Source organism: Hippocampus zosterae, chromosome 13 (genome assembly GCF_025434085.1).
Source record: "Hippocampus zosterae strain Florida chromosome 13, ASM2543408v3, whole genome shotgun sequence".
Taxonomy (NCBI): Eukaryota; Metazoa; Chordata; class Actinopteri; order Syngnathiformes; family Syngnathidae; genus Hippocampus; species Hippocampus zosterae.
The window spans coordinates 16697886-16711032 of NC_067463.1; the positions used below are offsets into that span (position 1 = coordinate 16697886).

The following is a 13147-nucleotide window of genomic DNA, read 5'->3' on the forward strand; positions in this document are numbered from 1 at the left end:
CACCACGGATTGAATAAGGGATTCAAACCATCGTCTCCCGTATGCCAAACCGAAACCTTACCAACTAAGCTATTGTGAGTGTGGCTCAAACTTTCATGTGAGTGTTTTATTTGTCCCACAATATGAAAGATTTTGGGCTCTAACTATATCATTTATACAGAAACACTTACTTTTGTATTCTGAAATAACTACAGATTAATTTTTAACACATACAACAAAAAGAAAAACAAAAAAAATCATCCATTAATCAGAGCCATTTGTTGACTTACTCTTTTTCGAATGTTTTTGGTCTGATAATTAACTCTGTCACTCCCAAAGATATTTTTAAACGTCTATTCAGACTTGGTCCCGAATTGGCTGGTACTGATAAGTTAACCGTACTGTTTGGTCAAACACAGTTTTAAAACGACACGTTTTCCAATGTAGAATTTATTGTCTTCAAACTGAAGCAGAATACATTGAACAGAAACATCACAAATCAGAAATTTAAATCCTTCATAAAGTGGCAAAGTTCCAAGCAAAGTGTTGTGGTTGCCAGTCTGGATCAAGACAAAGTGAGAGAGTTGCAATTGTAAACACCCAGATCCCCATCATACTCTGGAGCAGTGGTTCTTAACCTTGTTAGAGGTACTGAACCCAACCAGTTCATACGCACATTTATCGAACCCTTCATTAGTGAAAAACAAAAAAGATTTTTTTACAAATTCAAGACATAAAAAAATTATTAAACATTTATTAAAAACAGAAAAAAAGTAAATAGGATTTTAAGACATACGTTTTTTTGGTGATTATTATGACGTACTATCACGACAGTCACACGTTGACCACTGAGTGAACTAAACAGCACTAATTGGACAAGCAATGTAATGTGATCATCTGCAGCCGGTGGTGGCCTAGTGGGCGTGTTGTAACTGATTGACATGTTGAGTCAGGTGTGCCTGAACCTCCATGGCAGAAGCTCCGTCGAACCACTGAGACCGATTGACCGAACCCAGGTTAAGAACCACTACTCTGGAGAAACATACCACGCCCAATCCACATGGTACACAACAGCACAATTTTATGTCTTTAGGCACAAGACAAGCTGCTGCAAGCAATTGTTGCTTTAATTGTAAATCAAAAAACATTGCATATTATGGTTCGACAGTCACATTGATCTTTTTTTATTTTAAAGAAAAACTCAACACAACCTTATTAATACAGCACTTTCACAAAATGTACAGTAAGGCTAGAAGCATCTGTGACCTTCACTGGAATCGTGGGAATTCACTCTAAAACTTTCTTTAACATCTACATTTTATAAAACAACACCTGACCATCACCTGTCAGTCTTTTTTTCTGCTGTTTTGGCTTGTTCGACATCTCCATCTTCTGGGGAGTAGATTCCATTAAGGCAGTGTTTAAATATCTGGCCTGAACTGCTCATTGGTGTTGCTGTCTCGAAATGAACACCACCAGCCTTCCTCCGTCCACTAAGCAGCCTCAAATAAAGCTGTACTCTCAGTTTCAGCACTGCTCTTCCCCCAATGAGGGCCGAATGTCACTCAGGTCTAAGGAGTCCGCTGGTATGGGTGTTTTCCTGCCGCTCTTAAGGCTCTGGCTGGAATAGACCTCGACAGACTTAGAAATGGAGTGCACCAACGGCTCTCGGAAATATTCAAAAGCCTCCCTTGCGTGTTCCTCTCGAATGCTCTGCTCAAAGGTCTTGCGCTTGTGCCTGAACTCAATGACAGTTTTTGTGTAGGAGTTGAGTGTGGTTACCGATGCACCCATGCAGCAGGTGAACGATGCCCAGGCCATGCTAATATAATATGAAACACACACACACACACACAAGAGAGAGTTAGTTACCAGTTTTAACCTCCGGGTAAAAGGTGGCAAGTGCTCAATCCAAATCGCATTTAATATCGTCACAGTGTGTTTGCCTAGATTAGTGTCAATCCCTTTAAGTCCTTCTGCTCTCCTCAAGTAAAGCGGGTCATGTGTGAGGTCAGACAATCAAATCATAATTTCGTGTACTGATCACCCAAGTTGGACTGATGCTTCTAAAAGGTCAAAAATTGTTTCGGCTCACAGATTAATTTTTCACACACTGCACGTATTGTAAAGGCGTGAAATATCATCCCCTTATGCAATCCCAATCGCGCCTGTATTGGGGCTTTGACATCAAAGCCTAATCCTGAATAACATGGAGCTTTGTTTTGTTTTTTTTGGGTTTTCATTAGTGACAGTGATGCAGGGGAGAGGTGAGAGTGGACCTAAGAGAAGTGGTTGCATGGATTGTTTTTTTTTTGTTTTACTTTGTAGCATCTCTCTTTGTGTTGCGTTTTTCTAAAAGGTATATATTAATGTTAAGAAGCCATCCAATAACAACCAGTTGTATACTGAGTCATACCAGAAAGACCATCCATAGTCCCAGTTATAAGGCCTCCAATCAGGAGGTCCCAGACTGACGGTGACCTGGAAGACCTGAGTGTACATCACATGAGCCACCATGCCCAGAAGACCTGCAGTCAAATGGAGGAGGTTAGAAACATGCAAAATCTTTCCTACTTAAGTCATTAAAAGTTTTTCTAGTTGAGTCGTTAACACGCCAGTTTGAATGTTCTCCAATTAAACTTGTGGTTCAGAGCGTCTTGAACACAGAATTGGGTGCAGCATGTTAACACACATGAGCCACAACATTAATTACACACAACACAATTTAATGGCATCCAGTACAAGAGCTCTATATTTGAACGGCTTCCTTTATAGTTATAAGACTACACATTATTTATTTAACATTGCTTGTTAACGAGTTTGCAGTTTGCTGTAACATACCGTATTTTCCGCATTATAAGGCACTTTGGAGTATAAGGCGCAGCTTCAACGAATGGTCTATTTTAAAATTGGTTTCATAGATAGGGTGCAACGCATTATAAGGCGCATAGAACAAATAGAAGCTACAATAGTGGCTGTGGTTGCGTTATGCATCCACTAGATGGAGCTAAATAATAAAATATATAATATGCAATATAATACAATACAACATATTTAATTAGAGCTTTCACAACTGCTGCAGCTAAAACAAAGCACTTTACGGGAGGTTTATAATACTCCATCCAAGAAGTTGGAATATTGATCCATATCTAAGGCACATTGGATTATAAACCACACTTCGGCTTTTGAGAAAATGACATGCTTTTAAGTGTGCCTTGTAGTGCGGAAAATACGGCACTGAGAGTGTCTTCCAATGTTTTCGGTCATTGTTTATGATGAAACCAGTCCTTATAATGCTGTGCAGCCATATACTTTAGCAAATGATATTAATATATTGGACACATTGCTAAATGGGGTGTATATTTGTAAATAGTTGCTCAAGCAATTATAAACAGATGGTGACAACCTGACAGCACAGTGAAGACTGCAGCAAATGCATTGAGCTTGAGTCCATCAATGATGTTGCTGGAATGGACAAGCTCCAAACACATGAGACTGAAGCCCACCACCAGCAAAACTATGTACAGCATCTCCGAAACCAGCGACAGCCACAGCATCCCTGACAAATAAGATACACGCATTCAATGCATATAACGGACATTGTCATATTTGATCACCTCGGCCAGAATCATGCAAATTAAGTGACAGCATGACTGACGATCCTCTGTTTTTGAACCACATTTTTAAAGGTTTTAATGAACAAATGGTATGCATTTTCTGTTAGGATATTTCAACATTGCATTGTGTTATACTTTATACATCATCATGTGGTAAAACTGTATTGTATTGTATATCCAATGTTAAAACTCTCCTTCAAGACTTCCAAAGTCTTACATTAAACCAAATGAAATGTGACAGCACTTATAAATGTTGTCTCTCGCTTATTCACTCTGACAATTAGAATCCAGACATACTGTATACCTATCGGAGGAAATAATTTTTTTGTGATTGATCCATATGCATAATGCTTCATATTTTGGCCCAGTTCCTTTTTTTTTTTTACAAAACAACATACAACATTTCATTCAACAGTAATACATGACACGATGTGTCTCAAGCAAAACATAGGCATTATTTACTGTCAGTCTGCCAGTGATTAGAGAATCAATGGCCTTCCTTTTTATGAGACTCAAGATAAATATTCATCCTGTTAATAATGGATGGTGTAACCATCTAATTGAACCATAATTTAAAAATCGAGAGGGGGGAGGGGAGGGAAGAAAAATGCCTGCTCAGGGACAGACATCTGCAAGAAAAATGGTATTATATTATATAATTGTATCATTTGAGGGGAACAATGGACTAAACATTTTAGCTTGTAATATGTCAAATCCATCAAAGAACACCCACCTTTCTCTGATGCGGGAGCCAAATCAATGAAGCTGCGGCATCTCTCGCCTAAGACCATGAAGAATAACACGATTAACTTTTGTTGTTGTTGTTGTTGTTATGAAGCACACAGGAATCAGTTGACATTTTATTGTACATTTCTGTCACTGAAAATAAAAGGGACATTAAGTAATCCATGCACTTTGCAGCATGAAATGTAACCATATTATTGATTCAAAAGTGGATATGGTTTGCAGTCACTCAAAAGCAGAGCCATTCTTTGGCAAGAGCTGTAAGAGCAGGTTCTTCTCTCGGTGTGTTACGATCCTTTTACAGAGGACTAGAAACCCTGAGCTACTATTTTACTGTTTTGGAAGAAAAAAAAAACTTTTTGCAATGACACATAACACACGCAATGACACCTTGCACGGAGCAAACAAAGAGATACCTCATTTTTTCAGTAGAATTTGTTGATGGAGTTGTTGTGAAGGAACATAATCAGGTAGTCAGGGGCTGGCAACAGCTGTTTTGAGGAAAAACTCATCAAGGCCGCTGTTACATAATCCTTATTAACTCAAGCTGTCTCAGCTCTCCCTCCAACATACAGCCACTTGATAAGATGGATAGACATGTCCGAGCGATGCCCTCAGGAATAATTTCAACTAATGTGTTGTTTTTCCTGCTGAGCGACGGAAAGTAACTACGTGCGGCACAGGTCTAAACTAGTCATACAATTGTTATCACATCAAATAGAAAATTGACTCGATTTATTATTCCAGATTGTGGAATGCCAGCTACAGAGGAGTAATCTGGCCACAGAACAGCTTTGACCTTGCTTGTCATGACCTCTAAATGCACACAATGGCTTCACAATCATCCTCACTCTTGTTCTTTAAAGGGGAAGTCAAACCAAAGTATTTCTTTACAATAAAATGTTCTATGCAGCCCCACTAGTCTGAACACGGTATCCTGATTAATATTGCGTTTGTGAAATATGACTGAAGCACCTGAGCCGTGATTGGTCGTTATCTGAGCCCTGAGCAACTGTGATGTCATTTTCAGTCGACACCAAGTGGCAAAATGGCCGCCCACCGAGATGGACCAAAATAGCTGGATTTTGCTGCTTAAGTCATATTCCATAAATGCAAAATAAATCCAATTCCGAATGCTGTGTTAAGACTAGTGGGGGCACATAAAATATATGACTGTAAAGAAACATTTGGGGTTGATTTCCCCTTAATCCCTAGCTCTGGATGTGTGTTGTTTCAATTATATTTCTCTGAGTGACGAACAGATAAGAAAGCAATGTGACTGTAGTGTTGTAGTGTCATTTCAAGGGTAATGCTCATCGATTCTGGCACCCTCATTGGAAACAATTTTAAATTTTGTAGTGAATCTACAGAATAATTTATCTTAGTTTTTAAATTCCTCCAAATTGACGATTTAGTCCATGGAGCCCCCATAAAGTGTGCCAAATTTACATAACTAGATCATTGAAATACCCACAGGGCACTCTACTAAGTACCGGTACACTTGCCGGAATTAAATGACGTTTAATACATTATGTATCACCAATTCTGATAATACAAAGACAATAATGTTTAGTGATTGTTGTGTTTCTCCCAAAAACATGTAACTGTAGCTGTAAGAATGGGTGAAAATATGATCAAAAACTCTTAGGTGCAAGCTGCACAATAACAAAGCAAAAACAAGAAGGCAAACTACCAGTAATTCCCAAGCAGGGGGCAGTGACACCCTTGTGTGCCGCAAGAGTTTTTCAGAGGAGGTGCAGGAAATTTACCAATTTCATTTAATTTGTCCAAAAATTAACTACAACTCTATCTTTGTGCATCTATGTTGGTGACATATAGTGACAGGCAAAACTCTTCAATGCTCTTTCATGAGATCGCAGAAAATACAATAAACCTACATAGAGTATCCACGCGTTGCCACTCATACAACAAAATAAATCAAAGCTGCTCACAAGTAGATCAGTTTTGCGTTCAATTAAACAGGCCCAACATTCACACTGAGTACGTATATTTGTGAGAAAATTGTAACGTGATCCACTTTATTTCAGTATTCATACGTTTTATGACTTGCATCTGGTGATGTGCTGTGAGATTTTTATAATGTAAAATGGAGTCCTTAATCTTAAAATGGATTAATGGTGTCAAACTCTGAACAATAATCTTAAATGAAATAATACTTTCTAGACAGTGCCAATCAACAGTAAGCATTATTATTATTATTATTATTATTATTATTACAAATTATTATAAAGGCAGACTTTCTGATTCAGCTCATATCGTGGATTGAGTTAAAGTTCCAATGTTCCTAATGTTGTGTCCATTGTGTGAGAAAATCAAATTTTAAGCAGTGATGAGAAGTAACGAAGCATAATACTGTCGACCAGCCCGCAAATATTGAAAATTCACATGAAATTGACAGCCCCAAAAAATGCACCTAAAAAAAAACAACAGCAAAATGTATTTTTTTAAAAACACTGATAAACAGTCAGTACAATAACAACAAAAATGGCAGGGAGATGGGAAAAAAATCTGGAAAAAAATGAGAAAAAAACAAATATTTTTTAAATATATTAAAAAATATATTGGGGGAAAACCATCTGCAAATACAGAATCCACAGGTGCCAAACTGTGAGTATGTGTGGGTCGACTGTTCTTTGTTGCTGTCTTAAGTAGATTAGTATTAGTATTAGTATTCAGGTATATTACTTGAGTACAACTCTTTCTTACAATCTTTTATTCCATAAATTCTTAACCACAATAGGCTTGTTACTTTTTGAACCTGGTGAAGGGGAGGTCAATGGTTTGATTGAGATCTTTAGGACAAATAGAAAAAAAACAGTGACATGGAGGGACGTGAGGCAGATGACATCATTAAGACATAACAAGAGAAACAAATATATGTCCCTATTTAAGACATATATTTTTTAAGTTGTCGGCTCCTAGATGTATTGATGAATTTGTTGTGCCTGGTGTCAGTCTAAAGAAACGTCATCTTCTGTCTAATCTGGAAAAAAAAAAAGTTGGTGTATTTTTTCAGTTGCTTTAAAGTTTTTTGTTTGTTTGTTAACTTTAGGGCTGAATGATTTTTAAAAAATAATCCAATTGTTCAAATATAAATCAGCATGTATTGTATTGTATTGTAAATATTGCAAATGCAATTTCATATGCAAGTCCTCTTCCCATGTCATTTTTAACAAACACACGTGATAAATAATACAACAATATCAGATTCATTATATATACTGTATATATAAATGATTTAGCCTGATTGGCCTTATAGGTCAGACTTACAGTACAATAAAAGCTCATTTACAATGAATTAATATGAAAGAAATTTTATATACTTCATTTCACTGTGATTTTGATTAGTTGCCCAGCCCAAATTAGTTCATGTATACTGTGTATGCTAAGTGACTGTAACAATCACTTACGACATTTCAGAGGCTGGATTTTTTAAAATAAACAAATAAAAACTTACTTTGCATATATCTTTAAAGCGGTTCTTTTACTTTTACCAAAGTGTTTTATACAGCTATCTGAATTTCTACTTAAATGCCAAGTGTGTATTTTTACACCTCTCATTTTAGGATGTTTTAATAGATTTCGATGAGTGGGATTTCGTTGAAGGGAGACACCCCCCTGCAACAAACAATTCTACAACTTTTGATGCGCGTGGGCGCGCACACACACACGCGCGTGGTGGTCTTACTTTCATCGTGGATGTTCTCCTCACACGAGAACCAGATTCCAGTGTGAAACTGTCGAAAGAGGAAGCGGTCGTCCCCGGTCTCCCAGCTGTAGACCACCTTGTTTGGGTCGGTCTCGTTGACGCCGTAGTCGATGCACTGGTGGGTCCGCAGTTTGCTGCATTTGGGTTTGGGCACCCTCTGCGTCCCCACGCACCAGTAAGTGGTAACGAAAGCCGTGATGGCGAAGAACAAGGCAAAGAAGTTCAAGCCCACCGACAAGAGAGTCCTGCATCTGCGAGTTGTCTTCATTGTCTAGAAGATTGCGGCCAGTTCATGGGTACAAGTGAAAGAGTGGAGGCTATATCCCACTTGCATCAAATTGTTCCACTGTTTCGGGAAGTATCCATTTAAGTGCAAGACACGCGCATCGCCCCCTTCGCCAAGGGTCTGCATTTGGACCCCTCTTCTATTTGACACTCGCTGGCCAATGAATGTCTGATAGGAAGTCACGTTGTCAAAGGATTTGACTCCTGCTTGCATCCAGTGTGGGATTTTCTTCTCATCCGCACGCGTTTGCGTCACGAGGATGTCTGCCCTCCCTCTTTGATATGACGTCTTAGAGCGTCACTCTGAATTGAGATAAGATAAGATGAGATAGGAAAGCTTTATTTGCCTCACAATGGAGTAATTCCCAAATTACAGCTGAAAAAGTATGAAAAAGAAGTTCCGTTTGGGGTGTGTTGTGGGACTTTTGTCTTAATTGGACTTCATCAAACCGGTTTATTTACATTCTCTTTTATGTCTTCACTGTGTTTTTAGTTTTAACCTTTTACAATACAGCGCAGTTCCGTTTTTCTTTATTAAAACATGTTTTGTATGTGTGCGCGGGGTGAGGGGGACTGTAACATACAAACACGTATTAATGCCATTTCAATTCATTTCATTGGAATAAATGTATTTGCTGTTCTGTACCAGTAAATTTAGTTACAAGCTTGAAGATTTAACATGAGCATCTTTCTGGCAGCCCTTTTTGGCAGGTCTGTAATAACCACAACGAGAAGACCATGCATTGGAACTTGAACCAGACTCAGCCAAGCCTGGGAAGAAAACAGTTGAAACAGATGCTCTAATTTGAATCAAGTGGTTGAGTTTGATTCAGTTTATATCAGAAATTATGATGCTGTAGTGCAGGGGTGTCCAAACTTTTTGCCAAGGGGGCCATATTTTATGTGGTAAAATGTCGGGGGGCCGACCTTGGCTGACATTCTTTACATTGAACAACAATATTGTTCAACAAATTTTAGTAAGCCAGTCTGTTTCACATTTCCATTTTTACTTTAATTTCAACAATCTTAAGAACTTCTTTTGGTTCATTTGAAACAGGTATATCACATGCAACTGCTTATTCACTTGACTTTTTCTTAAACAGAAGTCTCCCGTAGCTGAGTGCAAATTGATTGATTTGAAACATAAAATGTATCACCATGACTTTTCAATAGTCACAAAACCTTTGACTCGAACAACAGGGAAATTAACAGGCAATACACATATCCACAACTGCAAGGATCATTTGAAATATGACATATCAGTCAATATAAACACGGAGTGATGTCTTGTTAACTCGTGAGTGATGCCCTCTAGTGTCTAAATGCTATTACTCATTTATTGAATGCTATTACTCATTTAGCCACTAGAGGGAAGCAGTACTCTATGAAACATCACTCACCAGTCTACGAGACCTCAGTCAATGCAACACGTGTTTGCGCCCAAACTGCGGGCCAGACGGCACTGATTTTATGACAGGGGCCGAGGGCCGGATGAAATTCGACCGCGGGCCGGATTTGGCCCCCGGGCCGGACTTTGGACATGCCTGCTGTAGTGTATCAACAAAGATCGCAACAATTTAAACAGCTCATTCTGAAACGGCTTGCCTTTATGTTTCTTTTGCATTCATTGTCCATACGGTGGCAAATATTTTTTTTTAGACTGTGTGTACCATCGGGAAGACTCAGATAATTAAAGCAGATAGCGCACCCTTACTCGTCCATAGATTGTGTTAAGGATTTTTTTGTCTATACGTACGTGTTCTGCTATTCGGCTTGCGACTCATCCAGGGTGTACCCCAGCCCTTGTCCAAACTCATCTGGGATTCATTCATTCATCTTCCGTACCGCTTGATCCTCACTAGGGTCGCGGGGGGTGCTGGAGCCTATCCAAGCTGTCTCCGGGCAGTAGGCGGGGGACACCCTGAACCGGTTGTCAGCCAATCGCAGGGCACACATAGACGAACAACCATCCACGCTCACACTCACACCCAGGGACTATTCAGAGTGTTCAATCAGCCTGCCATGCATATTTTTGGAATGTGGGAGGAAACCGGAGCACCCGGAGAAAACCCACGCAGGCCCGGGGAGAACATGCAAACTCCACACAGGGAGGCCGGAGCTGGAATCGAACCTGGTACCTCTGCACTGTGAAGCCGACATGCTAACCACTGGACTACCGGGCCGCCCACTCATCTGGGATAATGCAGCTTATCCCAGATGAGGACAAGTGTGAAAGAAAATTGAAAAATGGACAATGACTGTAAAAGAAACATAAAGGCAAGCCGCTTTAAGACGTCATATCAAAGAGGGAGGGCAGACATCCTCATGACGCAAACGCGTGCGGATGAGAAGAAAATCCCACTGTAACATCAAACAATACCATTCTGTGTGATAGTATCATTCATTCATTCATTTTCCGATCTGCTTTATTCTCACAAGGGTCGCGGGGGGTGCTGCAGCCATCCCAGCAATCTTTGGGCAGTAGACAAAGACGAACAACCATCAACACTCACACCTAAGGACAATTTTCAATCAGCCTGCCATGCATGTTTTTGGAATGTGGGAGGAAACCGGAGTACCCGGACAAAAACCCACGCAGGCCCAGGGAGAACATGCAAACTCCACACAGGGAGTCCATTGCAGGAATCGAACCCTGTACTTCTGCACTGTGAGATCAATGCGCTATCCACTAGTGCACTGGGCCGCTCGTGATAGTATCACTCCATTAGAAAGTGCTTACCTAGGGTAACAAGGCAATAGGTGAGCATGAGGCCGCGGAGTGTTCTCCAGTAGCCCACTACAGAATGCCCTTGACAATGCCAATCAAAAAACTTTTAGCACTTTTAACGTTGAAGCTATATTTTGCGATACACAAATATACAGTTGGGCGGCCCGGTAGTCCAGTGGTTAGCACGTCGGCTTCACAGTGCAGAGGTGCCGGGTTCGATTCCAGCTCCGGCCTCCCTGTGTGGAGTTTGCATGTTCTCCCCGGGCCTGCGTGGGTTTTCTCCGGGTGCTCCGGTTTCCTCCCACATTCCAAAAATATGCATGGCAGGCTGATTGAACACTCTAAATTGTCCCTAGGTGTGAGTGTGAGTGCGAATGGTTGTTCGTCTCTGTGTGCCCTGCGATTGGCTCGCAACCGATTCGGAGTGTCCCCCGCCTACTGCCCGGAGACGGCTGGGATGGGCTCCAGCACCCCCGCGACCCTAGTGAGGATCAAGCGGTACGGAAGATGAATGAATGAATGAATGAAATATACAGTTTCTTTGCATCCACTGGTGACAGGAGCACATCATCGTTAATCCATATGCTAGGAGACAATCCATAACGAATTCGTAGGCAATTCATCGGGCGGATGTATGAGAAAGGATCCTTAAGGATTCGATAGGAAATAGTAAAGCACACACATTTCCTGACAGCTTTGCCTAAGCCCGTGGGTCACATGAGCATCATGAAAGATCACCAAAAAAAAATGTGGTCAGAAAGGCATTGTAATGCTCTTTTGTTACACTTAATGTCAGCACAGCTGCTGTCTTTGCATGCATCAGTGTCCCAGCAAGAACAAACAGATTAAATATACAGGACAGGACCGAGGATGTGATTATTGTCCCTTGAGGGAATCATTTCATGTTAATATACAAAATGGTCCGAAATTCAATTTGGTGCTGCATTGCTCCAGGCAGGAAAATGGATGGCTCTAAAAGGAGCTTTGGGTATTTTTCAGATGTATCCATGTCAAAAGAGATTAAGCGTGGGCAACATTGCAACTTTTTATTTGGCTTTGAATACCTTATAAAGCATATGTGGATTCAGAGTGCGACGTTTTCGGCCTAAGCTTTTGATCGACAGACTTCATTTGCATTTCTGCGGCAACTCACGCTCAAAGCTGCTAAGAGTAGAATTTTCCCCCAAACAGATAGCCCTTGAGGATTAGTCCTCATAATCTGTGGTTCACTGATCCTCGAAATCATACTGTCTGGGTGCTCAGAAATCAGCTTACAGTGACAGTAGATGGTGTGCGACCGGTTTTATGATTGCAGCTGCATGCGGGCGCGTACAGTAGCAACAAATGACAACATGACAATCGATTAACAGGAGCAAGGGTTGGCGATGTGGAAGGAAGTGGTGGTTGGATTAGGCCATAGGTGTCAACAAATTGCAACATTCTGATTCAAATGAACAGGAACAATATCTGGCTTGTGCAAAGCTTGCTGGTGGTCTGAACATTTGAATCTGGTGTGTTGCAACAAGGAGGGATAGAAAATGTGCAGAATGGCGGCCCTCCAGGACCGGCGTTTGACACCTATGCACTAGGCCAAGGAAGCTTTTTATAAATGCGATTCTAATGTGTGGATTACCGGTAGTTAGTTCCGCCTCACTGCCGCTTCCACACAGTCACATTACAGTGATGCTCTGTCGTCATAATTTTACCATCTATCTACTGTAAATAAGCGTTGTGACTGTATTGGGCTACACTCAACAGGAAATACAGCTTCCATAGCAATGGCATATTTGATACTCTTCGGAAGCATTAAAGAGGAAGTCGGAAGTCAGCCCCCAAATTTTCTTTACAATAATATCAGTCGTCCCACCCTCAGTTGTTTTTCTCAAACTCTTCTCTTAGTCGAAATGTGACAAATGCGTGAATGACTGTTTCAAAGTGTTGTTGAGAAAGGGGGCTTTGCCATAGTCAGCTGCCTAAGGTGAAAATGCACTTTGTTTTGGGGACAGCCAATCCTCCATCATGCATCTCCAGTTGATCCAAAATGTTGCTGCTCTGCTCTTGACT

At 40.5% G+C, this 13147-nt stretch overlaps 2 protein-coding genes across 3 annotated transcripts in view; both read right to left on the reverse strand.

The window, feature by feature from the left end:
- The window catches only part of LOC127613356 (transmembrane channel-like protein 7), a 249308-nt gene that overhangs the window by 16180 nt on the left and 219981 nt on the right, over positions 1–13147 (reverse strand). The window lies entirely within an intron of this gene.
- On the reverse strand, positions 414–8602 carry LOC127613383 (germ cell-specific gene 1-like protein). The gene is made up of 5 exons (XM_052084401.1): positions 8050–8602; positions 4330–4377; positions 3386–3538; positions 2396–2507; positions 414–1801 (listed from the first exon to the last, which is right to left on the reverse strand). Exons 1-5 carry the CDS (start codon positions 8336–8338, stop codon positions 1507–1509), a joined length of 897 nt encoding a protein of 298 aa, XP_051940361.1. The 5' UTR covers positions 8339–8602; the 3' UTR covers positions 414–1506.